This window comes from Physeter macrocephalus, chromosome 2, assembly GCF_002837175.3.
Source record: "Physeter macrocephalus isolate SW-GA chromosome 2, ASM283717v5, whole genome shotgun sequence".
NCBI lineage: Eukaryota > Metazoa > Chordata > Mammalia > Artiodactyla > Physeteridae > Physeter > Physeter macrocephalus.
Window position 1 is genome coordinate 16,787,640 of NC_041215.1, and position 23,823 is coordinate 16,811,462.

The 23,823-nt window shown below is 50.3% G+C and overlaps 1 protein-coding gene across 1 annotated transcript in view; it reads right to left on the minus strand.

Annotated features, from left to right (window-relative positions):
- The window catches only part of CACNA1A (calcium voltage-gated channel subunit alpha1 A), a 268,865-nt gene that overhangs the window by 67,124 nt on the left and 177,918 nt on the right, over positions 1-23,823 (minus strand). Inside the window, exons 20-26 of the mRNA XM_055091367.1 lie at positions 21,102-21,565; positions 19,304-19,442; positions 17,607-17,736; positions 12,878-12,937; positions 11,987-12,093; positions 2,863-2,962; positions 192-352 (exon numbers count right to left, since the gene is read on the minus strand). Of these exons, the coding sequence (XP_054947342.1) occupies positions 192-352; positions 2,863-2,962; positions 11,987-12,093; positions 12,878-12,937; positions 17,607-17,736; positions 19,304-19,442; positions 21,102-21,565 (1,161 nt within the window). The remainder of the gene's footprint in view (positions 1-191; positions 353-2,862; positions 2,963-11,986; positions 12,094-12,877; positions 12,938-17,606; positions 17,737-19,303; positions 19,443-21,101; positions 21,566-23,823) is intronic.

Here is a 23,823-nt window from a genome sequence, read left to right on the forward strand (position 1 = left end):
AACCCGCGTCCCCTGCATCGGCAGGCGGACTCTCAACCACTGCGCCACCAGGGAAGCCCCAACGTTGCCTCTTTATTGGCTTTTGAGCGGCGAGCAGCCGGACCCCACTTTCGGTTACCAAGAGACTGGTGCATCTGGCCGCCCCCCGCCGGCCAGCCCCGATGGGTATGCCCAGGAGAGTGAAGACTCACCGGCAATCTTTCTCAAACTCCTTGGACTCATCGGTGCAGTGGAAGAACTTGCCCTTGAAGAGCTGCACGGCCACCACGGCAAAGATGAACATGAAGAGCATGTAGACGATGAGGATGTTGAAGACATTCTTGAGTGAGTTCACAACGCAGTCAAACACGGCCTGGCGGGTGGGGTGGAAGAGGCAGCATGAGGGGCTGGGAAATAGCACGGCCTCCACCTCCAGCAGCTCATGATACCCAAGTATTGTCCTTATTCCTATTTTACAGGCAAGGACGCGATCCAGGCTACTCGGTTAAGGCCACGCAGTTCTGATAAATGTTGGGGCTCGAGCCAATTCTGAGTTTTCATGCATCGAAAACCCCCAATTTTAACCCCTGGGAAATGGGGCCGCTTCTCCGAGCTTCTCCAAGGTAAGCTCATGGCTCTTCAGGGCAAGAGGAAAGGTCCTCGATGGAGATGTCATTTCCCGTTCATTCTGCCTCCCTGCTTCACGTCACTCCCTTCCCCATAATCTGGAGCTGTGGTCCCCTCCCTTTTGCCCACTGATCACTTGGGGGGCACTCTGGATTTGCGAGCTGACTTCACGTGCCCTAGAGATTCTGCCCTGCGTAGGATGGAATCCTTCCATCCTCCTCCAGAGAAGGCGGGGGTCCCAGCCTGGAATGTCCCCCACCGCATTCTGCTATTAATCACAGCGGGTCCCAACTACAAGTAGGCATCAAGGGTTGTCAACCTACTGGAATCACACGTTAGCTCTGCCGGCTTCCCCTGGGGGAGAGAGTGCATAGCTTTCATGGGCCTTTCAAAGGGGGCTGTGACCCAGAAAATGGGAAAGAGCCACTGAACCGACTACTTCTGGATTCCGCGTATCTCAGTGCAAGCAAGCTTTCCCGTCCAGAGGGCAGCCACATTTCCTCTTTGAATATTCCTTAACAAAAAGGGGGCATTCGAATCATTATTTCCCAAATCGTGGGGGAGGGGCACACCACCGGTGATATCAGCCGTACTTTCAGGTCCTATAGGAGCCCAAGACCAAGCAACACTGAATCACACGGTAGCAAAGTTATTCTCTCTCTAATTCTTTCAATCCTTTTGAGTGAAGGAGAAAGTCTTCCTTAGTTGTTACTGTGTTAACACCTTAACATTTATACCTTTCCCTTTTTTTTTTTGGCCGCGCCAGGCGGCATGCAGGATCTTAGGTCCCTGACCAGGGATCGACCCTGTGCCCCCTGCATTGGGAACACAGAGTCTTAACCACTGGACCGCCAGGGAAGTCCCTGTAGGTTTCCTTTTTAACCAAGAAAGAGCAAGTATCCATGCTCAAAGTCTTTGTCAGGCAATTATTTTGGGCTGGATTTTAATAACAGTTATCTTATATTTTGAACAGATATTTAGTTTTACCTTCTATTAACAGTGGGTTTTGGTTTTCCAACTTAAGAAACTTGACAAGCATTTCCTTTTAAAATAAATCCACTTAAGTAAAAAATAAAGTGACTTGACTTAAAGAAACATATTAAAGAGATAATACAGGTGATCCTCAGGTGCATCATAAATTGAAAAGGGGTGTTTGTTTGTTTGTTTGTTTGTTTTTGCGGTACGCGGGCCTCTCTGTTGCGGCCTCTCCCGTTGCGGAGCACAGGCTCCGGACGCGCAGGCTCAGCGGCCACGGCTCACGGGCCCAGCCGCTCCGCGGCACGTGGGATCCTCCCGGACCGGGGCGCGAACGCGTGTCCCCTGCATCGGCAGGCGGACTCTCAACCACTGCGCCACCAGGGAAGCCCTGAAAAGGGGTGTTTGAATGACTAGGTTTCATTTCCTTCCTTCCTTTTTTTTTTGAAACAACAAGCTTTTGGGAAATTCTGGTTCATGCTATTTTTTTTCAAGTTTCATTTATTTTTATTGAAGTATAGTTGCTTTACACTGTTGTGTTAGTTTCTGCCGTACAGCAAAGTGAATCAGCCATACGTATACATATATCCCCTCTTTTTTGGATTTCCTTCCCATTTAGGTCATCACAGAGCACCGAGTAGAGTTCCCTGTGCTAAACAGTAGGTTCTTATTAGTTATCTATTTTATACATAGTAGTGTATATATATATATGTCAATCCAAATTCGTCCCACCCTCCCTTCCCCCCTTGGTAACCATAAGTTTGTTCTCTACATCTGTGACTCTATTTCTGCTTTGCAAATAGTTCATCTACACTATTTTTTTTGGATACCACATATATGCATTAATATACAATATTTGTTTTTCGCTTTCTGACTTACTTCAGTCTGGTGGTTCATGCTATTTTGGAACAGGAGATATTGGACCCTAGAATAGGCAGGTGAAAAGTTAAAGGTTATGTGGGACCAGAAACCTAGTTTCCTGCTTCCCAGATTAGGGTTATGCCCTGTTTTATCCACATGATGCCTTCATGGGAATTAAGAAAAGGGATCTCAACTTTGCAAGAGACATTTCGTCTATTGGAAAATTACCATGATATACAGATTTTGTTCCATTAACTCACTTTACTGCCATCTCCTGGAGAGTTGAAGTAATAAGTATATCCATATATAATGGCTGTGCTGTTAGCAGCATCCCTTTCAACGTACTGTCCTTGAGCAGTGTACAACCTGCTCAACTGTACGTGGCAACCCTGATAGATCTTCCACATACCCCAATCTCACCTTGAGCTTTGGCAACCGCTTGATGGTTTTCAGAGGTCGTAGCACCCGAAGGACTCGGAGGGATTTAATCGTGTTGATGTCCTTTCCTTTGCTATTGCCACTGTGGAGGGATGTTAGAATGGGGAGAAGGGAAGAGAGGGAGCCAAGGTCAGGCTGGGTGGTGGGTGGTCCACAGCCCCAAGTGGCCCCACCCTCCCAGGCTTAGGAGTCTGGGGTGGGCCTGGCATAGCCATGTCCTTCCCGGAGAAGAGTAGTCAGCTCCCCTGCTACATCTGGGCTCAAGAGCTAGTGAGTAGATGGCCCTTTGTGGTTTTGGGCTCAGGGTTTGTTGAGGGCCCTGACTGAGCCTGAACAGCTGCATGGGGGGGCTCTTGGATCCAGCACGAGGAAGTTGGCTTCCCGCTGTGTGCTCTCTTTGGAGGTGGTCTTAGTGAGCTCTTAGAAAATGGGATTCCTCCCTCTTCCAAAAGGATCCAGGAAATGCTTAAAGTGGCCTTTAAACCAGAACTCCCTTCCCCCGCCCCCTGCCCCAATATTCCCTGAGCCCACAGGAGTGGAAGGAACCAGAACATCAGATGTCGAATCACTGCCTCGTTCTTTCAGGGTATCTGAGCTCATCTTTGTCAGATTGCTGCATAGAGGTTCAGTCCAGGGTCTACTGGGCCTGAGTCTTAGCATTGCAGGTGTCATGACACCCTTAGCCAAACATGATTCAAGCGCCCCCCAAAGGAGGGCATCGGGTGTGGCCATCAAAGGCTTGTGATTAATGGAACTCACCACCCACCCAGCTGCCCAAGCCAGAAACCCAACACTCGTGTTCAGCTTCCTGTCCTCCATCCTCATCCCCAACGGGTCTCCCTCCTACACATGGCACCATCATAGGTCAGACCCCCATTATCCACCTCCCAACTTTCTCCCCACTCCCTGTCTCTCTTCTTCCACCTTTTCTGCACACAGTGGCCAAAACCAATGACCATGTCACTCTCCTGCTCCAACTCCTTCTGGAGCAACTGAATTCCTAGAAGTGCAAACTCCTAGCTCAGCAATCAAGGCTCTTCGGAATCTAGTCCAACTTACCTTTCTGTCTGCATTCCCATTGATTACTACACAACCCAAGCCCCAGCCACACTCTTTTGCTTCTGTTCCCTCTGCTAGAAATGCCCTTCCTCCACTTCTTCATTCACAGAACTATGCAGCCCTCAAAGCCCAAGGTGAATGTCCCTTCATCTGACAGCCTCCACTGACTTGCCTCTGGGCTCTGCCAGACCCCAGTGCTCTTTCAGAATCACCTTTGTTCCTGTCACTGGTTTCTGGCTTTAGACAGAAAACTCTTCAAAGGTGAAACTGTGATTTATTCTTCTATGTGTTCATTTTCCCTTTAATCTTGGTTCTTGTCTCTGCCCCCAGCATGTGCCTGGTGTGTAGTTTCAGGACACATGTGAATGGATCCAGATCAGAGTTCTTTGGGGGCCAGTTAGCAAACATCTCCCTACAGTTCTCTTGGGTCATGAGTAGAGCTGCCCCAGAGACACCCACCATGGTGTGCCCAGGTATCCAGGTGCAAAAACATTCTTCGTGACATTTGCTTTTTTTAGGGTTCCTTTTTCTCATCTTTCAGAGAAAAAAGAAAATTGGACTTTAACCTGCCAGGCACAACCGTGCTCCAGGATTCAGCAGTCTGAACATGGTTTTTTCTTTTCTAAACCAAAGTCATCATTATTATCTCAAGGCTGTGCCCCCAGAGTATGAGACACATATCAGGAGAGTCACTGAGATATTTTCAGGCAGATCACAAACATAATTAAGTAACGGGATCACACAGGGAAACAGCTATGTTTTCTTCAAGTTATCTTTCAGGCCTCCTGCTTTGGTCAGAGAGGAGTCTCTGCTATGTGTTCATAGGTCTTTAACGCCTCCCTAACACTCACTAATTTCCCTTTGAACAAAGAACCCAGCTTGAATGTAACAACTTGCTACGCAACTGTTTCATTCTTATTGGATTCACTTTTGCGGTTGCCTGTTCTATCTGAGGTTAACAATACTGGTTGTAAGGGGATGGCATAAAGTGTTCTAGCAAAACGAAAATGAAGTTTAGACTGTGTGTTGGTGGAAAAAACGTCAAGCAAATGGACATCTAGGTTGTATGTGGAACTGGCTAAAATCTTGATGGGCCAAATTGCTGACATTTGGGAACACATCTCCTGGGGCACATCTACTCATCTAAAAATGACTCCATGGGCGTTCTGGGGGTCTCTCTCCTAGGAGGCACTTCTCCCTTGGGAGAGGCTGAGAACAATCCTGTTTGTTGAGACACCGAGGAGAGTGTTCCTGGCAGTTTGGCGCCTGAGCATGCAGGAATGGCTTGACCAAGGTGTTCTCACAGAAAACAACCAGATTTTCAAATCACTTTGCTGAGAGTGTAGACGCTCCTCTTGGTGGGGGGGGGGTTACTTACTTCTCTTAAAGCCCAAGCCCTGGTTGTTTGGACTGTCCACGCTTCTCCCATCTGGGAAGCTGGATATTCACTCCCCTGATAACTACCCATCCGGCTTGTCTGCCCTATTGAAATAAGACCATGGGGAGACCCCCTTCCATGCCCTTTATGTTCTCTTCCAAGAACTGGGCTAAATGGTGGGTCCTGATGAGAGGCAGTGGCCAAGACCCCTCCAGGTTCCTGCTCCTTGGGGAGCAGGCTGAGGGGACTCTGGTCACTGCAGGCGACAGGACGGTGGCAATGACACAGGCTACAGAAACAGGCCCAGAACCAGTGTGGCTGCATCAGGGCACAGAGAATGAGACAGAACGAGAGAGAGAGAGAGAGAGAGAGAGAGAGAGAGAGAGAGAGAGAGAGAGAGAGAGGCACTTTACCGTGTACTGCTCCTGGTGACGTGGCGTCGGAGGGAGAGACAGATCGTAAGCGGCCTCAGAAGAAAGAACACAGAACACACACATACATGCACACACACCTGCGCACGGCCCTGCCCTGCCTGGGCACCAGGAGGGGCCTCCTTAGGCCCGTGGCTCTGGATGGTGTCCATCCTTCCATCTGGAAGACGCTTGTTCCGTCCCCTGCCTTTGGCTGGCCCCCGGCCCTGCCCAGCAGCACCAAGAAAGCCGAATTTCCAAGTAGCAGGACAGCCCGAAACTTATCAACCACCAAAGGCGAATCCGCCACTGAAGGTCCCCGCCAAGAGCTGGAGAAAAACCCTTTTTCTCCAGAGGTTCTGGGACTGGAAATTTTTAGAATGTCTTTTTTTTTTTTTTTTGGCCACGCCTCGCAGTATGCGGGGTCTTAGTTCCCCGACCAGGGATCAAACCCGCGGCCCCTGCATCAGAAGCATGGCGTCTTAACCACTGGACCGCCAGGGAAGTCCTTTAGAATGTCTTGAAGGGGGTGAGCTTTGGAGTTAGGGGGACCTGGGTTTGACTCCCAGCACTGCGCTTAACGATTGTCCTCATCTGTAAAACAGACCTTTGGGGTGCTGCTGCTTGATACATAGTAACTATGGCTTTGGCTTTACCCCCTAAGTTATGAAGGAGAAGGGGGGCAGCTAAGAGTTCCAATTTGGGATGAAATTAAGGGGCAACTCTCAAGAGCCTTCTGGGAAAACGTGGGCCTGGGGGAAGCTCTCTGCATCTGGCAGTGGCCCCTTGTACAACTCATCTTTGGAATCAAGGCTCAGTCTCATTATGACCCTCCAACCATGACTTGAGATCAAGGTGCAAGAAACATGATTGCCATTAGAACAGTGGAAGCCCTACTGCCCAAAGCAGGTACTCTACAGAATATCCCACCTGCCACCCCCTTTTGAAGTTAGTGACATTTCTAAAAACATTAATGGGTGAAAAGCTTACAAATATTCCCACTGGATTTTTCTTCCCCCTGCTACCTTTCACTTTACCTCAGTGGCTTTCAAAGCGTAACGTATCTAGGAATTATTGCATAGATAGAATTGTATAGATTCTCCCTTTTGGATGATTGAGGAATTTTTCAGTGACAGTGATTTCTGCCCAGCCTGATGGGTGATGTTAGGTGTAACATGTGAGTCTTCTGAATGTCACTGCATCTGTCTGTGGCAAGGTGGTACCATTAAACCCATTTTCCAGATGAGGAACTGAGGCTCAGAGAGGGAAAGTGACTTGTCCAAGGTCACACAGCCGGGAAGTGGCAGACTGAGATTCAAACCCAGGTTTGTGTGTCTTGCATGCTAATCTTCTTTCCATTTCATTACACACACACACAAAAGAATGCCTTCAGGGGTAGGGGCTGTTTTGAGGATGGGGATAAAAAAAAAAAAGGCAGCCCGGGGGCTCCTTCTTTGGCTTCCTGGCCGTTGGGTTCCTGAGCACGCAGGAGTGGCTTGATCAAGGTGCTCTGCCAGCTGTGCTGGCCTGCTTTGAGGGAGGAGTGGCAGCTCCAGATGGACTCTTGGCAGTGAGGGCAGGATCATGATTTGCCAGCTGCTGAGAAATGTCAGTTGGCTACCCCGTTGCATGGGCACAGAGCGTGATGTAAAGTGTGGTGACTCATGAAATGGTGTGTTAATGGCGGTCGCATGAACACAGCACACAGTCAGTAGATGGAGCAGGACACACGCACACAGATATTTGGGGGAGGGGCAGGAGGGGTGGAAACCGTCGGGAGAGCTTCGGCACATCCCTTGGAGGACCACAGGGATCATTTTCCCATATCCGAGACAGGGCCACAATCTCAGCACTGCAGAATCCTTGCCTCCACTCCAACAGGCCAGAACAGCAAGATTCCTTTCGACAAAGAAGGGAATAGTCTCACGCCCTCTTCCCCTGGACTTCTAGGCCCTGCTGGGGCCTTGAGGAAGCCAGGCTGGCTGGGCTGTCAAGTCTCATTCTGCTGACTTGTGAAAGTCTCCATGTTCAGTGCTGGGAGATGGCAGCAACCCTCAATCTGACAGCTGACTTCCCTCCACAATCTCTCTGGTCGTCAGTTTCCTCATGTACAAAAAAGGAATAATAAGAGAACTTCCTGCGTGGGGTTGTAAAGATTAAGTAAATGGAGGCTGTTACTATTATTATTACCCAGTCAAGCTTGTCAAAGTTATGGGGAAACTGAGGCACAGAGAGGTTCAGGGACTTGCACATCTAGAGAGAAACCGGACAGACTTGCTGGAACCTTTTTCTAAAACCATCAGGTTCATTTAACACTTGTTGGGGTTCTCAGCCTTGTCTATGAGGAGACAGACACACAGGACAGATAATGTGAGTTAAAAGAACAGAAAGAAAAGAAGCAAAGGACTCTGGGATTGGACACTCAAGTGGAGACTCTCAGAGCAACACCTACTCCTGCCAATGTGACATCCATCTGGTAACAAGGAAAGACAATAAGCAAAGTCCTTGTAGGGCGAGAGACCTTCTCAGGTAAGAGAGGCCAGAAACCTGAAGGCAGAGGGAGGATTCTGAAACTTTTCTGGGGAAAAAAGTAGCAGCCTGGGTGGGGGGCCCCTTCTCTGGCTTTCTGGCAGATTGGCCTAGGGCATGCAGGAGCAGCTTGATCAAGGTGCTTGCCAGCTGTGCCTGGCCTGTGGCCCTGCCCTGGAGGAGGAGTGGCAGTGACAGATAGATTCTTGGCAGTGAGGTGGGGAGGGTGTGGCAGGGGTTGGGTCTCAGGGTCTACCTCTTCCATCCCATAACCATCACATAAAGGTGCTCCCCGCATTGTCAGCTCTTCTAAAACCCCAAGAGAGTCCCTAACACTTGTCAGGACTCCACTGGCAAAATCTCACACACCCCAGTTCCTGCAAGATCCACGAGCTCACTGAGACTCATAGGGATGACCTTAAATCCCTGTCCAGACCCTTTCCTCACATAGGAATTTAAAAAATAATTGGAAACAGGGATATTCAATGGCATTAACTGGCTGGCTTCATGCCTGTAGCAACTTCATAAAACCAGTTTCAAAGGTTGACTCTACAAATATGTTGCTAAATTTCTCTGAGCTGTAGCCTCATTTTGAATGCCCTTGTATAACTTTATATTTAAAACGAAAACTCAAAAATTAAAAAAACAAAATCAGCTCCCTGTGGCAGATTCTTTTGCAGATACAAAGAATCATTTTGCTTGATTCTGGGTGGAAAAATTATTTTGTTTTCACAGATTAGGTTTGCTTAAAGTTGAGCCTAATTGTAGCTCCAGGGGAACTGTGGCCCATCATGGCAAAAGCTCTACGGTTTGAAAGGCTTGTTCCCAGGTCTTTCGAAGGTCACACTTTTCCCAAATTGGGAGACCAAATGAGGGATGGAGATGGGACAGGGCAATAGTGTGGGCCCCCTCTTCAGCACTGAAGCTTGTTGGCTCCCACAGAGGTCTGGGAGGGAAGTGTCAAGGCTGAACTGATGGGCAGCAGACACTACCTCTATTGTACTACACCCAGTGGTGGCCACGGAGGGTAAAACCCACCACCCAGGGCACAGCTGGCAAAGGGTGGTGCTGTGTGTGGAGAGATGGATGTGATTTCCTTCTGAGCTCTGGGGGACTGGGGGGCTGCTGGGCAGATGTCATCCTGGAGGGCTGGAGGAAGTGTGGGAGGGGTGCTTGCCGGCACTTGCCTTCCCTGGACATGAAGACCACCCCAGGTCAGAACATGGTGGGGACTGGGTTTTTGATTCCAGAGCAAATGGCAGAGTGTCTGCCTTCTCCAGGCCATGGGGCCCAGGTTAGGCAGAAGGTCAAGGCAAAGGACAGGATGGAAGGGAGAGAGAGAGAGAAGGAGTCTGGAGGAGAGGAAGGAGAGAGAAAAGGGGAAAGATAAAGAAGGAGAAAGACAGAAACAGGAGCAAGGGAGGGAAGGGGATTTGAGATGGATTCACTCCAGGATGAGGGCAGTCAAATGTTTCAGCTTTTCAGAATCGAAACTTTCTCAGGACCTAGCATGGTGCCTGACTGACACCTTGTAGAAGTCACTCAGAGGGAGGAGCATATTTCATTACATTCTCATATACACAGTGTATTACCTTTTAGAATCTTTTTTGGGGAAAGAAATTTGTGCTAACTTGATAAGAAACAAATTGTATCTTGTTTGTATTTTATACATCTCCTAATTCCAATGAGGTAGGTTTTTTTTTCATTTTTTTATTAGTCAGCATTCTGTGAAATTTCTGTGTTAAATCCTGTGCTCACTTACCTATTGAGGTTCAGTGTTTCTTATTGATTTGTAATTGCTTTTTATATCTGAAGGCGATGGATACCTTGTCTTATTTGTGGTAATCTTTCTCCTCTAATTTGCTGTGCACTTTACTTTGATTATTATTATTATTAAACCTACAGGACATCTTAATGAAAATGTAGCCAAACTTCTTGAATTTTTTTTTTTTTTTTTTTTTTTTTTTCCCGGTACGCGGGCCTCTCACCGTTGCGGCCTCTCCCGTTGTGGAGCACAGGCTCCGGGCGTTTTTTTTTTTTTTTTTTTTTTTTGCGGTACGCGGGCCTCTCACTGCTGTGGCCTCTCCCGTTGTGGAGCACAGGCTCCAGACGCGCAGGCTCAGTGGCCACGGCTCACGGGCCCATCTGCTTCGCGGCATGTGGGATCTTCCCGGACTGGGGCACGAACCCGTGTCCCCTGCATCGGCAGGCGGACTCGCAACCACTGCGCCACCAGGGAAGCCCTAAACTTCTTGAATTTTTAAGATGATCTCTTCCATTGTTCTAATGATCAAATACTCAATTACTTTAAAAAGTGGGAGAGAGAGGAGGAGGAGTAGAAGAGGGACAGAGGAAGAAAGAGAGAAAAGGAGAGGGGGTGGAAAAGAGCAGACAGAGAAAGAGGAGGAGAAAGTAGAAGACAAAGAGAAAGGGGATGGGAAGTCTGGCCAGAGTCAGAAATACATTCAGCTTCCTGACCTTCATGGTACATCTCCACCAGCTCAGAGGCATCCAGAAACTCTGGAGATTTCTTGCTCTTCTGACAAAACTTGATCTCATTGTGTTCCCAGGGAAGGATCTGAGAATGGCCCAGTTTAGCCCTTAAATTGGAAATGGGCCACCACACTGGCCTCCTGAAAAAACAAGTCCTCATTGTTTGGTCAGGTGGGCCATTCAAGGACTCTTCCAGGTCTGCTGAGAAGGGGCCCAGGAGGCAGAGGCAAAGGGGAAGCCCCTGATTTCTCATTATGTAGGTGAGGTGGGTCCGAATCCCTTTGAGACTTTTCTTTCTGGGAATGATCCACTGTGATGGGCACAGACAGGGTCCCTAAGAAGATTTCTTTCTGGATTAGGGGCTGATCAGGTTTTTCCATCCTGCCCCAAGCATCTACAAGTTGAGGAATGTACTGCTAAGCTTGCTACCAGGGCCCTAAGAGCTAATGGCTACTCAGCCCTTGGATGCCATCTTGGAATCGCATCTTGGAATGGCTACTAAGCCTTTGGGTGCCATCTTGGAATGACTCCTGAGCCCTCAGGTGCCATCTTAAAATGGCTGCCCAGAATTCGGGTGCCATCTTGGAATGGCTACCCAGAACCCAGCTGCCATTTTGACATGGCTGCCGAGAATTTGGGCACCATCTTGGAATGGTTACTAAGCTTTTGGGTGCCGTCTTGGAATGGCTGCCCAGAACCCAGCTGCCATTTTGACATGGCTGCCCAGAATTTGGGCACCATCTTGGAGCTGCATGATGAGGCATGACCTCTCAGAGTGTCCTAGGACTGCCAGGAGAAGTTCAAGACACACAAGGGGAGTCATCAGGTCTATAACTACAGGGCCTTCGGGCACAGGGTGGGGATCCACATTCTCATGCACATTCGTTTCCTGATTGTCTTTTTAGGGGCTCCCCAAAGAGACAGTGGCTTGGGCAGAGCTTGTTATGCAGAAGGAAGATGAGATGTCTCGGTGGGGCTAGTCTACGGAAAGCAGCACAGCAAGGGATCGGTGGCATGGCTGTGTGAGGAGGTAGAAGGTGGGAGGCCTTCTCCTTCTTCCTCCGTGGCGGGTATCATGCAAAAGCCAATCGAAGCTCTTCCTGGTGGCATGCGGACGCCTCCCACCACCCTGGAGCCCACTCTCCCCTTCTCTACACCCCGAGAACACGTCCCCTGATTCAATGGGCTGGGGACGGAGGGACGAAGAGGCAGGTGGAGTCCTCGAGAGGACACTTACGTGAAGGCAAAGGCCACCAGGGCCCCACTGACCACTATGAAGTCGAGAATGTTCCAGAGGTCACGGAAGTAGGCACCCTGGTGCAGGACGAGCCCCAGGTCGATCATCTGTGGGAGGAGAAGAGACAGCGCTCTGATCCCTCATCCGCACCCTGGGGAGCTTCATCCACCCTTTAGCCTCAGGAGGAGGGGCAACAGGAGGGGGCATATGGTAGTCAATATGGGACCACCTCATCCTGAAGGGCTGGGACAGTGGCCAGAGGACCTGGGGAAGGAGTGAGAGCCCCTGCCCAAGGCACCTGCCCACCTTGTGAAAGGTAGTTCTGACTTGCTGGTTCTTAGGTCAAAACCTTGGGCTCCCCCTGGGTTCCTCACCCCACATCAGATATATTAGCAAACCTTGTTGGTTCTGCCTTCCAAACCTTCCAAGAATCTGCCCACTTTTCACCACCTTCTCTGCCACCACCCTGGGCTGGTCCCCATCGTCTCCTGCCTGGACCAGTGCAATTGCCTGCTCCCAGTTCTCTTGGGTCCCACCCACCCCCACCCACCCTGCTCCCCCTCCCAAGCCTGTCCTCCCAGAGAGGCTAGAGGGTGGCTGTGAACACCTGAGTCCAACCATGTCCCTTTGTTCAGAACCTTCCATGGCTCCCACCTCACTTGGGATAAAAGCCTAAGTCCTCCCTGTGGCCCCCAAGTTCCTGCATGATTCGTCCCTCCCTGCTCATCTCCCTGACCTGGTTTCCCCACCCTCCTCTCTCACTCCTTCCGGATGCACCAGCTTCCCTGATGTTCCTCAAACACACCAAGCATTTCTAATCTCTGGGGTGAGCCTCCTGCACCAGCGCGGCATTCTTGAGGGTGCAGAATCCTGTGGAGCCCTGGCACTCACCTTGATCACCATCTCAAAGGTAAAGACGCCTGTAAAAACGTAGTCAAAATATCGTAGCACCTGCAGGGGATAAAAGCAAGGGAGCAGCGGATCACTGGCTTGCTACAGCAGAGCCCCCGTGCACCTAGCCTTGGTCCACTGGGGTGTGTGGCCTCCAACAAAGTCCCCAGGGAGCAGAATCTCCATCCACATGGGGAAATGCTGCATCCATGAACAGCTGGGCGGGTCGTGCACTACCCAAGGGCCTCCTCCCACCGTCTCAGGGCAGATTTGTATGTTGTGAATGAAACTGTCCAGCAGATGGCAGCAAAGTCCTAGAAAAAAAATCACTCTACGAGCCTGGTTTGCTTACCAACGGAAAGGGTGCCTTTTTTATTTGCCCAAAGCACTATATGGACTAGAGGTGGCCCCAGGGAAGTTCAGGGAGGACTGCACCTCTGTGGGCGACAGGTCTGATCCCCCAGGGCCTCTGACCTTCTGGGTCTCCTGGGTGAGTAACTGTTCCCACACAGGGTTTCCTATACATGATTAGCCGTCCAGGACAGACAGTGGGGGCAAACCTCACTGTGGCGCCCGTCTCCCTCCCCACTCCGCGGCCACACTCTCAGCAGGGCGGGTTGATTCTCCCTCTCCCACCACTTACACAAGACCAGGCATTAGTGGTTTCTGTCTGGACGGGCAACATCCTGCACTCTGGCCCCTTTCCTGGCCATGCCATAGCGCATCCCTGGTGTGACCCTGGCGTGAGGATGTTGAGTGTGCTGGCACAGTGCCCAGCACATGGTAAACGCAGGGGGCTGACTTCATCAGATTTGCCTTGCGCAAGTAAGGGCTGGTAATTACTAAGGATGGCCACCAGAGGGCGCCTGTGAGCACTCAAGTCGGCTCACCCACCACCCTCTTCTCTGCTCAAGAACCCTCTGTGGCTCACACCTCACTCGGGTAAAAGCCAAAGTCCTCCTCGTGGCCTCCAAGGCCCTGCACAGTCTGCCTGGCCACCTCCTTGCCCTCATCTTGTCCTACTCTCCCCCTTGCTCACTCTGATTCTGCCACCCTGGATGTTCTCACCTCAGGGCCTTTGCACAGGCTGTTCCCTCTGCCTGGAATGCTCTTCCCCATGTTCCAACTGATTCCCTCTCTCTCCTCCTTTATGACTTGGCTCAAATATCACTTTCTCAGTGAGGCCTTCCCTGACTGCCTGTTTAAAATTCCACCAAGTCTACCCCTTCCCCCATATCCCTCATCCCTAGCACTTATCACAACCTGACACACTCTTTGTTATAGTTATTAATAATCTCACTGTCCACCTCCCCAACCTGAAAGTCAACCTCACAAGGGCAGGGATGTTTGTCTGTCCCTGTGGCATCTCCAGCTTATAGTACAGGGCCAGGCATACTCAAGAAATGTTGCTGAATGAATGCATGAATAGCTGTGGCTCCACTGGGTCCTGCAGGAGCTGGGATCTGTGATCTGTGTGGTCACCACTCACATCCTCATTATGTGTGGTGCTTGAAGGGCCATTGGAGACCAGAGCGGCCAGGATGGCTAACTTCCTGGGATGTGCAGCAGGTGCAAGGGGCTGGAAGGTTCTGGGAAGGTGGAGGGGATGTTGGTGGGAGAGCATTTCAGGTGCACCGGGCAGAGGGCACGGCATGGATAAAGGCCTGATGCTCTGTGAGCTCTGAGATGGCAGGGACTGTCTCATACCCTGTCAATCCTTGATGTTTAGCTCAGCACGTGGCACACAGTAGTTGCTCATTAAATAATTACTAAATAAAGCAATGAATGGAAGGAAAGAAGGAAGGAAAGGAGGTGGGGGGAAAGGCAGGCCAGGTGGTCAGCTGAATCAAATTCTGGAGAGCTTAATAAGTGGAGCAAGAGGAAATCAAAAGACCAATAAATTAGGTTCAACCGTATCTAATATGTAGATCTTTTTGACCTCTACAAAAGGCAATTTTCTGTGGCTCACTGGATTCCAAAAAGGTTCTCAGTCTCATTTATCACAGGGAAATGCAAATCAAAGTCCCAATGAGATTCCACACCCACCAGGTTGGCTAAATGAAAGAGCTGACAGCACCAAGTGTGGGCAAGACTGCGGAGCAGTGGGAGCCTTGTACGTTGCTGGTGTGAGTAAACATTCTGGCTGCATCTTTGGGGCCAACCACATGTAAATTCTATGTATGATCCAGAAACTCCATTTCTGGTTTTAGACCCTGGAGAAAGTCAAACCCAGGGGCCCCGTGTTGGGGGTAGGGGATGCCGTGACAGCATTCTAAACTGCAGACAATCCACATGTGTGTCAAATGGAATATGCATAAACAAATTATGGCATGGAGTGGAATATTAAACAGCAACGGAAAAGAATGACTGTCACTGCCAGCATCAATACATGCCCAGTCTCATGGTGGACACGATTTTGGGTGACAGAGAGATGCATAGAATTTATCCCATCTGTTCAGTGTTAGAAACAGGCAAAAAAATTCTAGTGTTTAAGGATGCATGTACAGGTGGGAAAATCAGAGCAGCTAAGAAACGCTCCTTCCAGAAGTGGGGGTTTTGATACCTCTAAGGTAGGGTTTTTCAAGCACTGTTGACAACAGAGGTCAGGTCATTCTCTGTGGTGAGGCTGCCCTGTGCGCTGCAGGGTGATGAACAGTGTCCCTGGTCCCCACCCTCTTGATGCCAGTAGCAACCCTCCACCTGTCCCAACTCACAACACCCAAACATGTCTGAAGACCTTGTTCCCACTTGTGAACCGAGCTCCAGAGGGAAGGGATGGGGGCGATCAAAGAGATGCCTGCCGTCACGCTCAGTTCTGTTCTACTTCTTGGCTTGGGTGGTGCTTACATGGGGGAGTGCACTTGATAAATGAATGGATCATATGTGTTCCGTGCACTTTTCTGAGGCCTGTTCTAGATCAGCTAATAAAAAGAACTCGGGAGGGGGCCCGGGGTATCAGCTGCCTTACCTTGCTCTTGAAGAGAGAGGGCTTTAAAAAAAAATTATTATTATTTTTTGGCCACACGGCATGTGGGATCTCAGTTCCCCAACCAGGGATCAAACCCGTGCCCCCCGCAGTGGAAGTGTGGAGTCTTAACCACTGGACAGCCAGGGAAGTCCAGAAGAGGGAGGGCTTTGTTTTTTTTTTTGTTTGTTTTTTGTTTTTTGCAGTACGCGGGCCTCTCACTGCTGTGGCCTCTCCCGTTGCGGAGCACAGGCTCCGGACGCACAGGCTCAGCGGCCATGGCTCACGGGCCCAGCCGCTCCGCGGTGTGTGGGATCTTCCCGGACCGGGGCACGAACCCACGTCCCCTGCATCGGCAGGCGGACTCTCAACCACTGCGCCACCAGGGAAGCCCGAGGGAGGGCTTTGAGGAGAGATGTTTCAACTGTGAGATAGAGCAGTGGGGATGGGGCAGGGGAACCAGAGCTCTGCAAACGCTCCATGGGGGCTGGTCTGAGCCCTGCCAGGGTTCTCTACAGTCCCAGGAGCCGCAGAGGTCTCCCTGGACCCCACATGCCCATCCCCTCCCTGCCAGAGACAAAGCCTGCTCCAGTCTCCTAGAGTCAGCAGGGGTTTGCTGACCCCTCTTGGGACGCCCCTTCCCCAAGCCTGGCTCCCTGGGTCCCTAGTTGAAACCAGGCAGCAGGAGATAACAGAGTGCAGCCTCAGCCCTGCCCTGGTACCAGTTTCCTTCAGGAGGCTTGTTCTAATTATTTCCTTCCATCTCCCCCATCGGGTCCCCAGGGGGCCTGCCAGGCCTATGAAGGAAGGGAAAGTGCAAAGTAAGCTGAGGACGGGCTTGATTTATGGGACTTGCCAGCCTCGCCAAGGCTCCTAACCTACTTAGCGAGGGCGGCAGGGCCTGACTCCCAGAGGAAGATGGCTCTCGTGGGGGCTGATGGGGGTAGAGGAAGGAGCTGGGGACAAAGGCGCTGACACTAATCCAGCCTCTGTCACGCCCTGGCCTGCTGGTGCCTTCGTTTCCCCTCTCAACCATGGCACACACTCATTCTTGCATTGCAGGACTTAAGGGGGGACATGAGCACAGCAGGTGTTTGATAAATGGTGACAGTTGAGGGAAGCAGCGGGGACAGAATTGGAATTCTGCTGTGTGACCCTGGACAGGTCACTAAACCTCCCTGAGCCTCAGTTTCCTCATCTGTCCAATGGGGACACCCCAAGCACCTGTGGTTGTGCCCGGGACACAGCAAGTGCTCAACTGACAGGGGATGTTAGCAGACCTTGGGCCCCCAAACGGAGAGTTTTTTAGCTCTCCCAAAAGCTCAAAGTTTAGGAGGTGCCTCTGAGTCAAAATAATCCTTTCTTTCAAAGCTTCACATCAAACCAAAAAAGTCCATTTGGTGAGACCTGACTGCAGAGGAGATGCCTCTGGAGCACCCCCTGTCTCAGTACCCCCCCACATTCCATGCAGAGCTTGTGCACCTCCACATCCTGCCAGACTCACTCCCCCCACCAGGGATTCCAGCAATTTTCAGCCCCTCTTGGCCACCTCTTCCCCACCAGGCAAACAGAACCACAGTCGCAAGGAACATCCTTCCTCAAGAAGAGAATCAGAGCTTCCCCTCCCAACCAGTGGCCACAAGGGCTGTGCCCAGGGGTGCCCCCAACATTTATTCCACCCTAGCTATCAGCTTTTATGATGCAGGAGAAAGTGGCCCGTGACAGAGTAGCCGGGCTGGAAGGAACCTGCTGGGTGGGACTCACATTGTTTCGCGGTGCGTTGGGCTGCACGGGGTCCTCAGCCGCCAGGGCAATGCTGCTCATGGCGATGACCATGAGGATACACATCTCAAAGTAGCGCAGGTTCAGGATGTAATGGCACAGGCGGCGAAGGCTGTTGGGGACAGGTAGGCGTGCAGAGGTCCACTCAGACCACAGGCTATTGAGCCCCTTCCTCTGTAATCTCCTTACGTCACCTGCCACTACCTGAGATCTCTAACTCCCAAGGTCCCACACCCAACAGAGTAACAAGCTCCTTCATCTGGGGACCCTCTTGGGGCAGGGGAGCCCTCAGCGAGGGAAGATATCCACATCTCTGTTTATAAGTTTCCATCACTTCCAGACCACCCTCTTGGAACACCTTAACTCACAGGCTGAGTTGAAGAAATATTGTCCTTGATTCTGCAGGAGATGAAAAGCTTTTTATGCATAAAATGTCACACGGTCAAACAAAATTGGGAAATTCTGGGTTAAGTAGATTTCCTTTTTTTTTTTTTTTTTTTTCAATTAGTTGAGTGACCTTAGGCAAGTTATCGTACCTCAGTGCCCTCATCGGTGAAATAACCATAACAACAGTGCCTAACTCACAAGAATGTGAAGATCAAAAGAGTTAATATATGCCTGGTACATGGTAGGGGCTCCAAAAAGTTAGTTACTTAAATTATGCATTGCAGGCCTTATCAGAGTCTTTAATATGCTAATGAGATAATAATGAAATAATTAACCTCAAGTGGAGCTAATAATGATAAATATGTCATGAGATTGTATGAATGGCTGCAGGGCTGAGTGGCTAAGAACAAGGATGCTGGAGTCAGTCTGTCTGGGCTCTCCCACTTGCTTGCTGTTTGACTTTGGGCAGGTGACTTCATCTCTCTGGACCTCAGTTTCTTCATCTGTCCAATGGGGATAAGCAAAGTACCAACCCCTATAGGGTTATTATGACAAAATTTTTTTATTTGTAAAGTATTCAGAACAGTGCCTGGTGCTAAGTGCCACATAAGAATTTCTTTATTAACATTGATAATGTCCACCACATAAAAAAGTAAATGCACAGAGTGAGCTCCAAGAGGCAGGTTAGAGAAAGCAGTTTCCCCTGCAGCTTATTTGACATGATTCTCCTTTGCCAAGAAGCATTTTGAGGGACCAGGGTTTCAAAAAATACCCTTTGGAAAAATGCAATTCTAAAACAACCTCTGAGCCACCAAGACATACATGCGATAAATTTCTCCCCTACATAATCCAGCCGCCTCAAGGATGCCCAAGACAGAGGGCCATGAACTCAGAGATCATCTACCCAAAATCCAAATCCTTGTAGAGCAGAGCTCAGGGACCAGGGCTGCCATGTACAATTGTACAGGTTGTGCACTGCACAAGGCAGCCATTTCTAAGGGACACCTCTCACATCACAGACAGTGTAGATGTGGATATTTATGACAGTGGTTTTTAGTTGGTGGCAGGAGGGGGTCTTTTCCAACAAAATCAGTACTTTATGATAAGTTTCTATCTTATATGACTTAAGAAAGGGACATCATTTTTTAATTTGCTCAAAGGTCTCCTATGGACTAATGGTCTTAGAGGCAACTCTCCCCCACTACCCTTTGTCTGGGTCTGCCCTCTGTCCTGACTTCCACTGTCCCAGTGGGAGCCCTGGGCCCCCTGCCCTGGCCATGGGCCATACTCACGGGTTGGTCGTAGAGAGGATAAACATGGAGCTGTAGGGGGGCATGGGCTTGGGGCCGTCTTCCCCGGGGTCGTCTTCCTCCTCCTCTTTCTTCTCTTCCTCCTTTTTTGGCAGTGGGTCTGGGTTGGCGTTTTTGTTCACTGTTGGGACAAGAACCAACACAGGGCTCCCTCCACAATTTCCCACAAACCTCTGGTCTCCTGCCTACTCTCCAGAGCAGGCAATAAGCAGCTGACACAAAGTGCCTACTATGTGCCAGGCACCCTATTATGCCATTTAATCCTCACCTGACCCTATGAGGTTGGTACTTTATGATCCCCACTTTACAGATGAGGAAACTGAGGCACAGAGAGGTGAAGTGGCTTGCCTAAGGTCACATGGCTGGGATGTGGCAAAGCTGGGATTTGAACCCGGGTAGCCTGGCCCCAGAGGGCTTGCTCTCAACCACTCTACAGCCTTGAGTCTGCTGGGACCCTCACGGGAAACTAACATAGACCTACCCCCAGCCTATGATGACCTTTATATTGTCACTTGGAGGCAGGCGGGGTGAGTACCAAGAGCCCCACTTTACAGATGGGAATACTGAGCCCCTCCCATAGTCAAACTGCAGGGTTTCCCCCCATTAACACCCCTCTCATGAGTGGGGTGAGGCACCATCCTCCTGAGCATTGATCCTGCAGCCTAGCCACTCTATGGGTCCGTGGACAGGCTGAGCCTTGCTGAGCCTCAGTTTTTTCATCTGTGAAATGGGCACAATGACAAGATCCACCTTGTAGGACTGTGGCAAGCATTTATAGAGCAAACTCATGGACAGCTTTTGCATAGAACTGGGCTACCATTATCATCTTAAAAATAATAAGCTCAGGGTAATTTCCAAATTCCTGGTGCTTCTCAGATCATAATCTTACAAGGGGGAGTTTGGGGGGGGCACCAAAACAGCCAGTCCCTCAAGGTCCTAGACCTGCACTGTCCATCATTTAAAACGTGGCTAGTCCAAACTGCGGCATGCAGTGTAAAAACACGCCAGATTTCCAAGACTGAGTACGAGAAAAAGAATGTAAGGTAGCTCATTAATCATTTAGAAGGTATTGATGACACATTGACATGTTAACATTTTGGATACAAATCAATAGTATTTTGGGTTAAATACGATTTAACTATTAAAGTTCAACTCACCTACTTCTTCTTTATTTTTAAAATCACTCCTTCCTTCCTTCCTTCCTCCCTCCTTTTCTCCTTTCGTCCCTTCTTTCTTTCTTTTAACATGGCTACTAGAAAGTTTAATTAATTAATTAATTAATTAATTATTTTGGCTGCACCACTCGGCTTGTGGGATCTTAGTTCCCCAACCAGGGATCGAATCCGTGCCCCCTGCAGTGGAAGCACGGAGTCCTAACCGCTGGACCACCAGGGAATTCCCCTAGAAAGTTTAAAATTACATAGGTGGCCTGTGTCACATTTCTTTTGGACAGCGCTGGCCTAAAGAATCATCTGACTCCCCCAGATTTCCATCAGAGGAATCCGTTGACTCCTCAAATATGGTGGCTCCCTGGCTCCCCTGTGGGAATTTGGGATGCAGGACATGTTGCTAACCTCTTGTGTACTTGCCAGGCATCGTATGCATATTATCTCATTTAATTCTCCCAGCAGCCCTGTGGGGGCAGGAACTATGTCTCTACCCATTTTCCAGATGAAGCAATAGAGGCCAGAGAGGTGGAGTCACTGTCCAGAGTCACCCAACTGAGCCTCTGGGGATTAAGCCCAGGAGGCCGGCTCATGTGTGAGATTGGAGCTCATACCTTGGACGACGGTGTGATTGAGGGGGCGCGGGCAGGCTGGGGGGATGTCCACCGTGGTGTGGTCGGGTTTCCTGGCAGTCTTAGCTGAGGTGGTCTGGGTGCTGCTGGGGTTGGTGACGATAAGGCTGTTCTCGGGGGTCTTGGGGGGGCCGGGGTTGGACGGGTTCCCCGGGTTGTTGGGTGTCCGGCGGCTGGAAGCATTCTGGGGGTTGGTGGCCATGGCAGGTGGGGCAGGCGTGGGGCTGGGGTCGGTGCTGTTCACCATCTTGGCCGGGCTCTGGGGCAGGCCGGCATGGCCGAGGCTGTCGTGGGGACTGGCTGACTCCGCGGTGGCCAGCTTGTTGTTCTTCATGTTGTCAATATCCTCGGCCAGGGGTGGGTCTTGGCGGCCCAGGTCCTGCTGGATCGGCCGGGTGGTTGACAGGTTGGGGCCCGACACGGGGACCCCGGAGCCCTGGTTCTCTCTGTGGCAGGCAGGCCAATGAAAAAGAACCCATAAGTGAGTTAGAACATAGAGGGAATGTCTCCAGGTCCTGCCTAAGATTCCACCATTCGAGGTACAAGTTGGCGGTCGAGGGACCGTGTCCTGAAACTCTCCGGTGCCTGGTCTGTTCTTGTTAGGGATCAAGACCCCATGGGAGTGTAAATGCCCACCCTCCCAGGTTTCAGTGTGGTGCTTCTCCTCCCAGGAGGGCTGCTTCCTCAGAGATGAGGCTACTCTTTCATGGAGAAATCAGAAGGGAAAAGAACTTTCTGCCAGAGCCTGCATGTCTCCAACCCAAACCTTCCTGACGCTGCCTATGTGTCTCCCATTAGCTCTGAGGCAGGACGGGGACACACAATGTTTCCAGGAGTGGCTAAAGCAGACACAGGGACACCGTCTCTTTAGGGGTGGAATTGCCTCACGGGTTTATCTTTTTGTTTTGTTTTTTGGCCACGCCATGTGGCTTGTGGGATCTTAGTTCCCTGACCAGGGATTGAACCCAGGCCCTCGGTAGTGAAAGTGTGGAGTCCTAACCACTGGACCGCCAGGGAACTCCTTGCCTCAAGGCTTTAAATGTGTGTAGTAAGTATGCCCCTTCCCAATATTCCAGTTAGGGAAAGCAGGTCATATACATACATTAACATAATAAAAATAACAATAGAAATAATAACAGCAAACATTTCAGTAACACACTTGCCTTGTAATAACCCCTTCATCCTTAGCCCTAAGAGGGATAATTACTAGCACCGTTCTACAGATGAGAAAACTGAAGCTCAGAGAGGTTAATTCTCTTGCCAAGGCTACACAGCCAGTAAATGAACAAGGTAATTTCTCACAGGGATACAAGTGTGGTGGGCAAAGCATTCCAGGCAGGGGGAACAGCCAGTGCAAAGGCCATGAGGTGGGGATAAGCTTGTTGAGTTTCAGGAGGCTGGTATGGCTGAAGGTGGAGAGTGGGAGAGATGAGGTGGGTAGGGGTTTGGTGCCTCAGTGACTCAAATATTAACACCATGCAGATGGACATGAGGAGAAAAGAGTCTGAGTGCTCAGTGCATTTGGAGAAGGAGAGGAAAAAGTTAAAGGTCCTTGCTTAGCTTTTCCAACCTCAATGCCCAATGAGACATTAGAGGTACAAGTTGGCGGATGAACAAGACATCAGCTCCGCAAGGCAAGGGGTTTATTTTTGTCTGTCTTGTTCACAGCTGTGATTTCAGTGTCCAGAACAGGGCCTGGCACATGGCAAATGCCTGGTCACTTCTTCTCAAATGATAAATGAGTGTCCCCATTTTTCAGATAAGGACACTGAGGCCCAGGAGAAGTCCCACAGGCCTAGACTTGCCATCAACCCCTGCCTTCTCCCATCTGCACACTCACCACCAGCTTGTCAGAGACCCCCAGGAGCTCTGGCTCTGGTGAGGGTGGCTACAGGCCCTGCTCACTCTATGTCTTCGGCTGGTCCCAGCTCTTCCTGCCTGTGCATGGATCTGTGTGGACCTGACGCCCAGTCTGTTCTGTTTGCCTTCAGACACCCCTTCTGGACCCTCGATCCTCAGATAAGAGGCTCCATTCTTCCCCCATCCCGGGGCACTGGCCCTGGCAAAGTCTGTTTCCTGGAAACACCAGGACATCTGTAGTTTATAATCTCAATGACTCCTCTCTCCAGAGGGCTCTGTGCAGTCCAAGACTTACCCCTCTGGCTCTTCTTAAAGGCACCCCCCAATTCTGTATCCCATGCCCTCCACAGCTCCTCATAAGAGCTCACACATATTGAATACTTGCTGTGTGCCAGCCTTGACACGTCAGCTCATCTAATCCTTAGAATAACCACAGGGAGTGGGTAGTACTGTTATTCCCTTTTTACAGATGAGGAAACCAAGGCCCAGAAACACGAAGGGCCTTGCCCAAGGCCACACAGTCAGTTGCTGGCAGAGGCAGCTTGGACCCAGACCACATGGCTCCAGCACCCATACTAACCCCCACCTGACACTGCAGCTCTCTTACTAAGCAGTTTGAGATCTCCCAGGAGGCTCAGCCCACAACTGCTGGGTGCAGGGAATCCTTGGCACTCACTGCAACCTCCAACAGTGTGAGCCAGCCGCTCTTCTATTTTGACTCATTAACTTCTGGGACAATCTTATGAGCCTGAATTGTTACTGCTCCCATTACACAGATGAGGAAACTGAGGCCTGGAGAGGGTGAGTTAGGCATACTAGAAAATGGTTTTGTGAGACTTTCTTC